The 15,167-nt window shown below is 36.4% G+C and overlaps 1 protein-coding gene across 6 annotated transcripts in view; it reads right to left on the reverse strand.

The window, feature by feature from the left end:
* XRN1 (5'-3' exoribonuclease 1) overlaps positions 1-15,167 on the reverse strand; it is a 112,325-nt gene that overhangs the window by 10,092 nt on the left and 87,066 nt on the right. For all 6 annotated transcript variants that reach the window (XM_086381393.1, XM_086381302.1, XM_086381220.1 and 3 more), the window contains 7 exons: positions 10,842-10,903; positions 9,359-9,469; positions 9,080-9,202; positions 8,320-8,479; positions 6,313-6,491; positions 2,999-3,112; positions 2,803-2,905 (listed from right to left, as the gene is read on the reverse strand). In XM_086381393.1, coding sequence (XP_086237519.1) covers positions 2,803-2,905; positions 2,999-3,112; positions 6,313-6,491; positions 8,320-8,479; positions 9,080-9,202; positions 9,359-9,469; positions 10,842-10,903 — 852 coding nt within the window. The remainder of the gene's footprint in view (positions 1-2,802; positions 2,906-2,998; positions 3,113-6,312; positions 6,492-8,319; positions 8,480-9,079; positions 9,203-9,358; positions 9,470-10,841; positions 10,904-15,167) is intronic.

Genomic DNA, 15,167 nt, shown 5'->3' on the forward strand with positions numbered 1-15,167 from the left:
CTTTCTTCAATTTAAGTCTGAATTTGGCAATAAGGAGTTCACGATCTGAGCCACAGTCAGCTCCTGGTCTTGTTTTTGCTGACCATATAGAGCTTCTCCATCTTTGGCTGCAAAGAATACAATCAATCAGATTTCGGTATCAACCCCCATTTGGTAATGTCCATGTGTAGAGTCTTCTCTTGTGTTGTTGGAAGAGGGTGTTTGCTACGACCAGTGTGTTCTCTTGGCAAAACTCATTAGCCTTTGCCCTGCTTCATTTTATACAACATGGCCAAACTTGCCTGTTACTCCAGGTATTTCTTGACTTCCTACTTTTGCATTCCAGTCCCCTATAATAAAAAGGACATCTTTTTTGGGTGTTAGTTCTAAAAGGTCTTGTAGGTCTTCATAGAACCGTTCAACTTCAGCTTCTTCAGCATTAACTGGTCAGGGCTTAGACTTAGATTACTGTGAAAATGAATGGTTTGCCTTGGAAATGAACAGAGATCATTCTGTCATTTTAGAGACTGCATCCAAGTACTGCATTTCGGACTCTGTTGTTGACTATGATGGCCGCTCTATTTCTTCTAAGGGATTCTTGCCCACAGAAGTAGATATAATGATCATCTGAGTTAAATTCACCCATTTCAGTCCTTTTTAGTTTGCTGATTCCTAAAATGTCGATGTTCACTCTTGCCATCTCCTTTTTGACCACTTCCAATTTGCCTTGATTCATGGACCTAACCTTCCAGGTTCCTAAGCAATACTGCTCTTAATAGCATTGGACTTTACTTCCATACCAGTCACATCCACAACTGAGTGTTGTTTTTGCTTTGTTTATTGTTTCTCTTTATTACTGGTATTCTAAATTCCAAGGCAATCTGTGTCTCTTTTCATTTAGTGCTAAGCATCTGGTGGCCCTTTCAGTTTATAGATGCATGTCCCTTGGTCAGAAGAAACTATTTCTTTGATAACTTTCCTCCTTCCCATGATCTCTGGTCTCTTTCTGGAACTGCAATTAGATAGGTATTGGATGTATGGACAGTTCCTCTAAATCTCTCTTACTTCTTATTTTCCTCCTTTTACATTGATCTTTTTCCTGAGAGTTCTATGACTTTGCTTTACCTACTGAATTTTAAAATATTGGCTCTACAATTTTTGTTCTCCAATTATTTATTATTCGTGAATTCTTGTTCTTAATTTTTTTTGGTTGCAATACTGTTTCATTTCATAAGAATGCTAACCAAAGCTGTCTCTGAAGTTCTCTTCTTTCCAACACTATCTCCGGATCCCTTTCATTTATCTTCGTTTAGGCTCTTATAGTGGAGAAGGCAATGGCACCCTACTCCAGTACTCTTGCCTGGAAAATCCATGGACAGAGGAGCCAGGTAGGCTGCAGTTCATGGGGTCGCTAAGAGTTGGACACAACTGAGCGACTACACTTTCACTTTTTACTTTCATGCATTGGAGAAGGAAATGGCAATCCACTACAGTGTTCTTGCCTGGAGAATCCCAGGGGTGGGGAAGCCTGGTGGGCTGCCGTCTATGGGGTCGCACAGAGTCGGACACGACTGAAGTGACTTAGCAGCAGCAGCAGCAGGCTCTTATAGAGATTTTCCTAAAATGTTCAGTAGTCTATTATTTCTTCATATTAAAGACCAAGACATTAAAACTATGATTAGAAGCAGTGTCAGTGTTGGGAGGGTGTAGGGCTAGATGACTTGAGATCCTCAGCTTCTCCCTAGGATGACTGAATAGTGAGCCAGCCTTTTGGTTGGGACATCCTCCAAAAGTTGGTGGGTCTTTTGCTTGGAATTCAATGAATTTCTCAAAAAACCATCCCCCAACTTCCTATCTGGGCTAAGGCTTGTTACAGCGTGGGAATAGGATGGGAAAAGGAACTTTATGTAACCTCAGTTTCCAGCCTAGTATCTCATTCTCTATTCTGTACCTGGTGTCTCATATGTATGGAGCCTTCTGGAGACCATACCTCAAGGCTTTTGCCTGTAGATGTTAACTGCTTGACTGTGTGGGGGAAGGCTCTGGGGAGGGGTTCCATCACTCTTGCTACAGATGTTGAACTGACCCCCTCTTTTCAGGCCATGCCACTGGTAGTGTCTGACACTTTCAAGTTGTGAATCTCTTGGGAACTGTGAGGGACAATCTGCTCATCTTTCGGTTTGTATCCTCTTTTATTCACTCTTCAGTCTGAACATAACTCTACTCTGTTGCATTGGTTTTTATTTCTTTTCTTTTCTCATCACAAACTGTTTTCAAATTCTAATGTGCACGAATCGCCAGTCCAGGTTGGATGCATGATACAGGAAGCTTGGGGCTGGTGCACTGGGATGACCCAGAGGGATGGTAAGGGGAGGGAGGTAGGAGGGGGGTTCAGGATGGGTAACACGTGTATACCTGTGGCAGATTCATGTTGATGTATGGCAAAACCAATACAATATTGTAAAGTAATTAACCTACAATTAAAATAAATAAATTTATATTAAATAAATAAATAAAATGCAAAAAAAAATTCTAATGTGCTGATATTTCTTTTCTCATCTCTTTGTCTTTATAGGTTCACATTTAAAATAGTTTATTATTCAGTTTAATGGAGTCTGGGCAAAGAGAAGAGATAACCAGTTTAATACTCCCTGCATTTCTAGATAAATCTGCAGGCTCTGGTTTCAGGCTTACCTCTTACAACTCCTTAAATTACTGAGATATTTAGATCATTTCTTGGTTTCCTTGAAGTGATGCTTCTTAAAAGAACTTACTAAAAACAATAATTAAATGGTAAATATTTAGACGAGAAAGATACCTTACCAGTAGGCTGAGGAAAAACTGGAGGAATGGTTCCAGGTGGTACAGCTGGAGGATAACTTGGAAATATTGGTGGAGGCAAAGGGAAATTCAGTCCTAAGGAGCCCTATGGAAGTATTTAAAGTTATAAAACAATGCATCAGAAACATCTAGAGGGATTATTTAAAGATTTAGTAGAGAATTCATGGGCAGTTCTCACCAATTGTTGTATAGCAAAAAATGCAGCTTTTTCCTTGGCCTCATTTTCAGAATGGCACTGTGGCCCATGTACCAGTAAGCCGTTAGATAATTTTACCTGGCAAACCGTCATTGTCTAAAAAAAGAGAACAGGAATGTTTATGAAGTTATCTGTCCAGGAAGTTGACCTCCTTCTAGAAAGCTTAAACAAGTAGAATAATTTCATCTAACATTCTGTAAAAAAAAATTTCAAGAATTCAAAGAGGGACTATAGCTTAAGTTTTCAGTTATGATACAAAAACTTTAAAACTGTTGCCTTATCTTTCAGTGTTTACAAAGTTAAAATGATCTATCTCTAAGCTAGCTGAAGGGTCGGAATCCTATTGTAAATGAAAGTCAGCTAAACTTTCTTCTTTACATCGAGGATCAGGAAACTAGGTTTCCTACTTGTTTTTGTACGTAAGATTTTATTGGAGCACAGCCAAGTCCACTCTTTTATGGTTTGCCTATACCTACTATAACTGCAGAGGGAAGTGACAGAGACCACATGGCCCACAAAGCCTGAAATATTTACTATCTGGCTGTTTATAGAAAAAATGTGCTGACCCCTGCTTTCCACCATCCTTTAAATAGCAGACATTTTACTAACATGAATTAACTGCCAAAATCTTAAAAACTCTGAAGTTCTGACTGATTTTATATTTACATTTGAATGACAATTCTTTACTGTATACTTTTTTCCTTTGATAAAAAAGATTTTTAAGAAAAATGCTTTTTCAGAGAGTAGTCATATTTATGTAGTAGTGACCTAGAGCCAGATATCCTGGAATGTGAAGTCAAGTGGGCCTTAGAAAGCATCACTACGAACAAAGCTAGTGGAGGTGATGGAACTCCAGTTGAGCTATTCCAAATCCTGAAAGATGATGCTGTGAAAGTGCTGCACTCAATATGCCAGCAAATTTGGAAAACTCAGCAGTGGCCACAGGACTGCAAAAGGTCAGTTTTCATTCCAATCCCAAATAATGGCAATGCCAAAGAATGCTCAAACTACTGCACAATTGCACTCATCTCACATGCTAGTAAAGTAATGCTCAAAATTCTCCAAGCCAGGCTTCAGCAATATGTGAACCGTGAACTTCCTGATGTTCAAGCTGGTTTTAGAAAAGGCAGAGGAACCAGAGATCAAATTGCCAACATCCACTGGATCACAGAAAAAGCAAGAGAGTTCCAGAAAAACATCTATTTCTGCTTTATTGACTATGCCAAAACCTTTGACAGTGTGGATCACAATAAACTGTGGAAAATTCTGAAAGAGATGGGAACACCAGACCACCTGATCTGCCTCTTGAGAAATTTGTATGCAGGTCAGGAAGCAACAGTTAGAACTGGACATGGAACAACAGACTGGTTCCAAATAGGAAAAGGAGTTCGTCAAGGCTGTATATTGTCACCCTGTTTATTTAACTTCTATGCAGAGTACATCATGAGAAACGCTGGACTGGAAGAAACACAAACTGGAATCAAGATTGCTGGGAGAAATATCAATAACCTCAGATATGCAGATGACACCACCCTTATGGCAGAAAGTGAAGAGGAACTCAAAAGCCTCTTGATGAAAGTGAAAGTGGAGAGTGAAAAAGTTGGCTTAAAGCTCAACATTCAGAAAACAAAGATCATGGCATCTGGTCCCACCACTTCATGGGAAATAGATGGGGAAACAGTGGAAACAGTGTCAGACTTTATTTTTCTAGGCTCCAAAATCACTACAGATGGTGACTGCAGCCATGAAATTAAGAGATGCTTACTCCTTGGAAGGAAAGTTATGACCAACCTAGATAGCATATTCAAAAGCAGAGACATTACTTTGCCAACAAAGGTCTGGCTAGTCAAGGCTATGGTTTTTCCAGTGGTCATGTATGGATGTGAGAGTTGGACTGTGAAGAAAGCTGAGTGCCAAAGAATTGATGCTTTAGAACTGTGGTGTTGGAGAAGACTCTTGAGAGTCCCTTGGACTGCAAGGAGATCCAACCACTCCATTCTGAAGAAGATCAGCCCTGGGATTTCTTTGGAAGGAATGATGCTAAAGCTGAAACTCCAGTACTTTGGCCACCTCATGTGAAGAGTTGACTCATTGGAAAAGACTCTGATGCTGGGAGGGATTGGGGGCAGGAGGAGAAGGGGACGACAGAGGATGAGATGGCTGGATGGCATCACTGACTCGATGGATGTGAGTCTGAGTGAACTCCGGGAGTTGGTGATGGACAGGGAGGCCTGGCATGCTGCGATTCATGGGGTCGCAAAGAGTCGGACACGACTGAGCGACTGATCTGATCTGATCTGATTACTAAGTATAGTATTATTACTATTATTATTAATACTATGTTAGTATCATTATACTAACATAGTATCATTATACTAATATAGTATTATTACCATTATTATTAATGGTTGTTTTAGGTAAGAATATGTCAAGAGTTTGGATAAAGGATAAAACAGATTTCCTGTAGTGGTTCTCAAGGTGTGGTATGGGGACCTCAGAGGTCCCTGAGACCCTTTCCAGAGCTTCAAACTATTTTTATAATAATATGAAAATGTTATTTGCTCTTTTCACTCTCTCTTTCTCATAAGTATAGAGAGAACAAAACGTTCATTAATATAATTTCAAATTCTACAACTGCACTAACTTTAAAAGGAAATACCATGTTTTAATGTTGTTTATCAAAAAATATCCCCAATGATATGAAAAGGCTATTAAAATTTTCTTTCTTTTTTCCAACCATTCGTGTGAGGTCAGATTTTCTTCATGTATTTCAACCAAAACCATGTATTACAAGAGATGGATAGTAAGAAGCAGAGATGAGAATCTAGCTTCTCCTGTTAATCTAGAAGATGGAAAAGACTTGCAAAAATGTAGGGCAATGACATTCTTCTCAGTAAATTTTTTCAAAAAGTCATTTTTAATTAACTACTTAAAATTTTTTCATTTTTAATTTGGTAAATATGGATATAATACAAGTAAACAAAATTTCTTTGGGGTTCTCAAAAAAAAAGATGGGTAGTTTCTGAGACCAAACAGTTTGACAGCTGCACTGTACGCCAAGACCCCTAGCCCTGTCACCACTCTGAAGAATCCTGCGAGGTGACCTGTTGCCCAAGTTCCTGTCAGTGTCATGAGGGCTCTGGTTATGCATAAATGGAAAAGTATTCATCTACGCTTCTCATAAAGTAAAAAATACCAGCTCCACTATATTATTTTCAGCCAAAGATTTTCAGTTGATTTGTTTAAGCTCAGTGATCAATAACTTAGGGGAACAGAAGAACAGTAGTTTACCATACCTGTGGTGTTCTCAGAAAGGAGAAATCTGGTTGTGGCATTCCAACAAGGGAACAAATTCGAGAAAGTTCAGTTACTGGTGTGGACATAGGAGGAATCTGGCCAGTAGGCCAGCACACATTGTCCATAGACTGAACATTATGGTACTCACTAGCACTGTGAGGCTTGTTCATATAAGATGCTACAAAAGAAAGAGAAAAGGACATATCTACATTAAATGATAATTCAAACTATGCAATTATGGCAGGGCTTTACAGAATAGCAAGTAAGACATAGTTAGAAAGTGAAAAGAGGAACATTTCCTATGAAGCAAATGTAAGAACTATTTAGTCTTGCCTAAAATAACTAGAACTAAATGAAGATTTTTAGATGATTATAATTAATTACTGATATATAATTAAGATAAAGATTAAAAAATATAAGTTGATGACTGCCAAAAATTAACATCGTGAGAGATTAACACATTGTAGGCAAGATCTAAACAAGCAAAGGGCTTTCTTGAGCTGATTTATAATTAATTCTTAATGTTTTTTTCCTTTAATTTTTATTGGAGTATAGTTGCTTTACAGTGTTGTGCTAGTTTCTGCTGTACAGTAAAATGAATCAGTTATATGTATACATATATTCACTCTTTTTTTTAGATTTGTTTCCATTTAGTCACCAAAGATCACTGAGCAGAGTTCCTTGTGTTAAAATTCTTAAGTTTTGAGGTTTCAGCTTTGGTTTTCTCAAAATCCATTTTACTTTCTGAGCCACATGGATCAATGTTTTTTGCTCTAAAATAGTGCTTCTTGAATGTTTTTTCTGAAATCAAACCTTCCAAGTGCCTTTATATAGAATATGATTTTAAAAATTCTGAAAGAGCACATTCTTTATAATCAAGAAACTCACCAATAGAACAAAAGCACACCCTAGCGGAGAATGAATCTAAACCTCTATTATAGATTAAAAAATAAGTGGCTTGCCCAAAGTCATAATTAGTTCTGTTACATGGGCTGGGTTCTGAGCTCTTCATTCTAAGGTATATAATGCTTTTTACTGTACTGAAATATAGTAAAAGTTACTTGTTTTTGACAGTGGGATCATACTTAGCTGATACTGTTTTAAAATTTTATTTTGCTCTATTTCAAGAATACATCTGTCACTATGATATATATTGTTTCCTGAGAGTTATTGGAATTTTAATTATTTATCCTGATACTCAGTAGATAAATGAAGCTAGGCTATGATATTGTTCCAGATTTTGATCCTTAATAAATTCAAATTGCCTTATTTCAAAATGTTTTTTACCTGAGAAACTTTTGTCCCCACCTACCATTATTCCTGGTGGACTTTTGAAGATAATTACAGAGACAAATATTAAGTATAGTGGACACAGAATTAGGGGCAATGACCGACATCTAGTGAAGTCCAGCTGTGTGCCACATGTTATGCTGTAGGCTTCACAGACTTATGGTGAGTGCCACTTTCCAATGTGTGCCTCCATTAATTATTTTTAATTGATTTTACAGCTTCTTCTTTTTTATGTGAGTCAAGTTATTTTAACATAATACTAATACGAATTATTGGCACCTAGGATGTGTTAGACACAGTGGTAACTGCTTTATATATGTCATATAATTACTGCAACAGACATCTGCAATGTTATTTCATAGATAAAAGAAAAGTTAAATAATATATTTAAATTACATAATAATTTTTAAATTATTGAGAAAAAGCTAAAATGTAAAAACTTTTCTAGGTTTGGAATCTACAGAATGAGTATCTGTTACAGTATAATTTAAGTAGTTACAAGAAGATAATTAGAGATCTACTGGTTACAGTTATTTAATACATTGTTATGTAATGACATAAGCATAAGAAAACACACTTATTACCCTTCATTATACTTAAAAAAATAAAAGTAGTTTTATCTTTAAAAATTCCAAGATTAAAAAACCAAATGAACTGAATTTTTGAAGTTGGCTATTAGCTCACTTAATTTCTTATTAAGTACTTAGCTTACTTACTCAATTTCTTATTTTGTTTAGGTTGTGAGGAAGATCCATATTCATCTCTTCTACTAGAGGAAACAGTGACTTCATTACCAAACTGTTTCATTTCATTCTTATGATCCATACTGTCAGAGCTGTCAATTTTTAGAATTTCTTTAAGCATCCGAGTTCCTTTCTGCTTTGAAAATGATTAGTGTGGAGATAGTGGGGGTAGAGAGAAAAGTTAAACTTAGAGTTACAGAGCTTACTGATCCTCCTTTTAATAAGTTCTATTGTTAAAAATTAAGACAATAACTACATTCAGATAAAGAATAAGGAAAATCAATAGAGTTGAAAAAAAATCCACATTTCCTGGCAAAGAAATAATAATTATCATTCCTGCTTAATTTCTGACCGAACAGTCTGGGAACAATGTTTGAAAAACAAGGGATTCATTTTGATATTTGGCAAAACTAATACAATTATGTAAAGTTTAAAAATAAAATAAAATTAAAAAAAAAAAAAAAAAGAAACACAATGCAATTTCATATGTGCAAACAGCTTAAAAGAACTAAGTAAAATCTAAAAACAAAATAACTATGAAAAAAAAAAAAAAGAAAAACAAGGGAGCTATGGTGGCTAAATTGCCCAGGACAGCCCAGTTTTCCTCACAGGATGAAAATAATATGCCTCACATCAGTCTATGTAAGAGAAGGTATCTTAACTGTTGCACAGGGTACGTATGGCCAACAATAATAAAATTACCATATTGTACAAGCTCCTACAAAATACGAACCATAGCAAATGACTGTGGTGACAAATGTTCTTCACTTGGAGGCTCTTCATGATGAGATGACTGTATTTCACTTTCTTTGGAGATATTCAAGGATGCTAAGAAGTTCTCAATTCCAGGATTAGGCTAAAAGAATAAATATTTTGTGCATGAAGTTTTGAAAGTACAAGGACCTGAAAATCACTAAGAGTTTTATGTACAAAATTGATCATTTAATTTTCACTCACTCGTCTTTCCAAGTGTTAAAGTGTGGGAAGATAAACTGAATGAATGGTCTTTTACCTTATCAACACCACTTGGATAACCAGTCACAACCTTTTGATTTTCTGAGACTTCTGAATTTTCATTTCTCTTCAGTAGCTTAATATTACATTTGGCAGGCCCTCCAAATGCCTATAAAAGAGTAAGAATGGGTTTTTGTGCAAATAAAATTATAGTTACTACTTAACAGTATTCTAAATAAATCACTGCCAACTTTTTGGAGTGTTATTTTTTCTTTTATATCATAAGAAAAAAGGGGGGCCCATAAACTTGATGAGGGAAAAAATTACATCTTAACCTCCATTAATTTCTAAATAAGATTTAGCATTCCCTTCAATTATGAATGTAGGCAATAAACTATTAATACAATGGTGGTGATTCTAATGGCATTTCAATATAATTGGTTTTCTTTCAAATCTTATATATTTTATTGTAACATTAATACTATTATTCTCAGAAAGAGTCCATATACTTCACCAAAGAGGCCCACAGCACTAAAGAGTTTATGAACTCCTTTTCTAGAAGAAAGGAAATTATAGCATAAGAATTTCAGAAGGAGAAGGTTTGAAAGTCATGTAATTCAACCCTTTATTGGTATCTGAAAATTAATGGGTTCCATTACTGAGAACCTGTTATGTGCCAAGATATCTGCTAAGATATCTTTTATAAATATAGCTTATAAGAGATCTAACTTTTTAAAACACTTTGTTATAAAACATAATATGCATATAAAATGCACACATGTGAAGTATACACATGTGTACATGTGATTTAAAGTGTTTTTTATTATAAAATGTATATAGACTATCAATCAGCAGAAACTCTTAAAATAAAATATAAATGATCTCAGTTTCTCTTATTAACCTAACTCCACAGAATTAACTGTTAACTTTTCCATGTTGGTCTATATACTTTCATTGAATATATAAACATGCATGCATGCTTAGTTGCTCAGTCGTGTCCAACTCTTTGTGACCCCATGGATAGCAGCCCGTATTTCCAAATAGTTTATATATAAAATGTACACACACTCATATAAGTAGGCATGTTTGTAAGTACTTATATAGGGCTTTCCTGGTAGCTCAGCTGGTAAAGAATTCCCATGGAGAGAGGAGCCTGGAGGGCTGCAGTTCATAGGGTAGCAAAAAGTCGGACAAGAGTGAGGGACTAAGCACTAGCACCAGACTATATATAATGAATGAGAGGCACAAGTGATATATTTTAGTCTCCATTTTAAAGATGAAGAAACTGAGGCTGTGAGAAGTGCAGTGACTTGCTCAAGGCCACTGAACCATGAAACAGCAGAACCAGAATGTATCTCTAATTCCAAGTCTTGGACTCTAGTTGCGCAACCTCCCATCCAAGGGACTGATAGGCTCAGCAACCCTCTTGCCACACACATTATGAATCAGGTTGAAAGGGCTGCAAATTTAAGGCAGATGCCACAGAGCCACCAATTCCAATAAAAAGTGGACTACTAGAAATTTGATTTTAAGAAGCTTACCTGCCTATTTGACATTTTTTGTGACCGACTCTCAGTTTTAGGACTCTTACACTCTTCTTTAACTAGACACAAGAAAATAGAAATTCTGTTAAATGAAATTTGTTCCATACCTATTAAATTTACCAAATATTTACCACAGCAAGGCACTGTGCTAAAGAATTCACTGAATTCCACGGAGGGAGAAAAAGGCCCTGCTTTTGAAGAACTTGTAATCTAGATGAGGGGGAGAAAAGATACAGGCAACAAGAAGGCAAAAAGAAAGGTGGCATCTAATTGAGTCTTGTAGAACGGCAAGTTTCCAAAGGGCAGAATAGGGGGCTAAGTATTTCAGCAAAGAAAATAATAAGAGAAAAGACAAATAATAGGAGTAGCAGAAAGCAAGGAATATTTGTGGCACTCTAAATAGACAAGTTCTGCTGGAGGCTAAGAAGTATAATGCAGCTTAGTTGAACTAGAGGAGCAGGCTGCAGCCATAATCTGCCAAGGACTGAAGACTATGGAATTACACTGGAGGTAATGGGCATAATCACAGAAAAGTTTTGATCAGGTAGGAATCTGATCAGAATTGAGCTTTAAGAAAATTAAAATATAGCAGTGGCCTATTATATACAAGGAGTTAGAGACCAATGAGGAAGCTATGTTAGCATTCTTGTTAAGGGGAAATTAGGAGAACAGAAAGAAAATGAAAAAGGATAGATTAGAAGAGGAAGGAGGGAAGGGAAAAAGGAAGAAGGAAAGAAAAGAAGAAAGGAAGAAAAAAGGAGGAAGAAAGAGAGGGACACAAGAGGAAAGAGAGGATGAGGAAAGAAGTAGAAGGAATGGATAGAAGGGAGGGAGGGGTTGGAATGAGAGAAAAGGGAAGGAAGGCACAAAGATGAGAAGGGAAGGGAGAACAGAGAGGGTAAGAGAAGAAGCCAAGGAAGAATTCCTGGATTCAACATTAAACCTTTGTTGAGACACACAAGAAAACTAATTGGAATTCCACATAATGTAAATGGCTTACACACTTTTATATAAAGAATAACTTGAAGAAAAAATCACAAACATTTTAATTAACTATAAAATCTTGAAGCTTTAATTATCAGATTTATGGGGACATGAATCTATATTTCGGAGAAGGCAATGGCACCCCACTCCAGTACTCTTGCCTGGAAAATCTCATGGATGGAGGAGCCTGGTAGGCTGCAGTCCATGGGGTCACTAAGAGTCGGGCATGACTGGGCGACTTCACTTTCACTTTTCACTTTCATGCACTGGAGAAGGAAATGGCAACCCACTCCAGTGTTCTTGCCTGGAGAATCCCAGGGACGGCGGAGCCGTCTATGGGGTCGCACAGAGTCAGACACGACTGAAGTGACTTAGCAGCAGCAGCAGAATCTATACTTAACTTAAAATGTAAAAGAAACAAAAATAACATATAGATATTTGGAGAAGGAAATGGCAACCCACTCCAGTACTCTTGCCTGGAAAATTCCATGGATTGGGGAGCCTGGTAAGCTACAGTCCATGGGGTCACAAAGAGTCGTTCACAACTGAGCGACTTCACTTTCTTTCTGTAATTCCTTTTGGAGAAGGAAATGGCAACCCACTCCAGTGTTCTTGCCTGGAGAATCCCATGGACAGAGGGACCTGGTGGGCTACGGTCTATGGGGTTGCAAAGAGTCGGACACGACTAAGCAACTAACACACACACACACATTGGTGCAAAACAAAAACAAAAATCTGAACCAAAGTTATAAAACAAGAAAAGTTTTTTCAAAATAATTTTTAAAGAAAAACACCAATACAGTATACTAACGCATATATATGGAATTTAGAAAGATGGTAACAATAACCCTGTGTTCGAGACAGCAAAAGAGACACTGATGTATAGAGCAGTCTTATGGACTCTGTGGGTGAGGGAGAGGGTGGGGAGATTTGGGAGAATGGCATTGAAACATGTATAATATCATGTATGAAACGAGTCGCCAGTCCAGGTTCAATGCACGATACTGGATGCTTGGGGCTGGTGCACTGGGACGACCCAGAGGGAGGGTATGAGGAGGGAGGAGGGAGGAGGGTTCAGGATGGGGAACACAGGTATACCTGTGGCGGATTCATTTCGATATTTGGCAAAACTAATACAATATTGTAAAGTTTAAAAAAAAAAAAAAAAGACTCCTGCTAAAAAAAAAAAAAAAGAAAAACATTTTATAAAGACTATTCTTAAACTATAGGAAATATATAAATACATAAAATACCATGTGCATATAAAATATAATCAATTAGACTCAGGACTCGGCACTTGGTATTTCCTCTGCTGGAAAGCTCTTCAGCAAGCTGATTCCATTTCCCTTTCATTTGGGTCTCTATTCAAATGTGTCCTTGGAGACGTATTACTTGACTACCATATTTAAAACAGCATCTGCATCACTCAATCTTCTTACTCTGCTTTATTTTTCATCATAGATTTATCATTACTACAGATTATGGAATTTACTCTGCCTATTATTAGTCTCAACCTTAGAATATAAAGTCCATTAGGTCAGAAAACTTGTCTGACTTATCCCCAGCACCTAAAACAATACCTTCCACATAATACAGCTGAATAAATAAATGAATAACAAAAGAGTCATATTTTGAACATGAAGAGCAATTTGATACAATTTGGGAATACTATGATCAAGAGAAGAGAAAAAGTACTGTAAGATGAAGATTCTCATCTGTGTATCTGTACTCCCTACTGTGCCTAAAACACAGTGGACTACTGAAACAAATGAAGAGTCAAAATACATAAAATACGTTAGAGAATATTAACAACAAAATACTTGCACATATTCTTAACAAAAATCTGTAATATAATTTGAATTTATTTATTTATTTTAAATTTTTTGGCCATGCCTTGCAGCATGTAAGATCTTAGGTTCCCCAACCAAAGACTAAACTTGTGCCCCTGCAGTGGAAGCATGACGTCTTAACCACTGGACTGCCAGGGAAGTCCCTGGAGTAATGTAATAGGCAAGTGTTTATATACATAAAAAGGTAACTGGATTACTCTAAATAAAATTTAAATTTATCTCAAAATGTGGTTAGTGAGGTGACATCAGCAAAAATACTGAAGGACCTCTACAAATTCTTTTCTCCATAAAAGCAACAAGAAAATGAATATAAATTACCAGAATCCTAATTTTCAGAATGATAGAAATTAATCAAAGACTTGCAACAATCTGGGATGTATTTCTTCAAGAAAAAAGACTGAATCTAGTAAAAACAGTGAGTTTTGTGACATTTTAACTTGCCCTGCCCAGTTCTATCTCTTACTCTCCAGTTCCATGAAGCCTTGAAAAAAAAAAACAGGAGTATATTTTTGGTGAAAATCCATAGCCTGGCTGCTACTTGAGATTAGAATCAGGCTAGAGTTCTTTCAAAGTGTTATTCCAACATTCTATGAGCCCAGTATTACCATGATACCAAAATTAAAGACATCACAAGAAAATTACAAATGTCCTTTATGAATACAGATGCAAAGATCCTCAACAAAATACCAGTGAATAGAATCTTGTACTGTATAAGGAGGATGATACACCAAGATCTAGTGGGATTTATTCCAGGTATGCAAGGTTGGTTCAACATATGAAAAACAATCAGTGAAAAAAAAAAACACATCGAATGCATAAAGGACAGAATCCATGTGATCATCTCAAAAGTCAAAGACACAGCATGTGACAAAAACTAATATCCCTCCTAGGTTAAAAAAAAATCAACAATCTAGGAATACAAAGAAACTTCTTCACCTTATAAAGGGCAGCTACCAAAACCCTACAGTTAACATTATATTTAATGATGAAAGACTGAAAGCTTACCCTTAAGATCAAGACAAGGATGCGTACCCTCACCACTTCTATTTGACTGATGGTTATAGCCACAACAATGAGGCAAGAAAAATAAATAGAAGGCACCCAGATTGTATAGGAAGAAGTAAAACTACATTTGCGGAAGCCACAAAAAACTAGGGCTAATAAATAAGTTCAACAAGGTGGAGGAATACAAGATTAATATACAAAAGTCAGTGTTATTTCTATAAATTGTAATGAACAATATGCTCCCAAAATTAAGGAAACAGCTCCACTGACAACTGTAATAAAATACTTATTAATAAATTTAACAAAAAATTCAAGACTTATACACTGAATACTATAAGGCATCGTTGAAAGAAATAGAGAGGCTTATTGGGTAGTATTGATGACAATACTACCCAAAGTGGTCTACAGATTCAGTATAATTCCTATAAAAATTCCAGCTGCCATATCTGCAGAAATAGACAAGCTGATCCTAAAATTTATACGG

Source organism: Bos grunniens, chromosome 1 (assembly GCF_055505025.1).
Source record: "Bos grunniens cultivar Pamir isolate PY7600 chromosome 1, Bosgru_T2T1.0, whole genome shotgun sequence".
NCBI classification, from domain to species: Eukaryota; Metazoa; Chordata; class Mammalia; order Artiodactyla; family Bovidae; genus Bos; species Bos grunniens.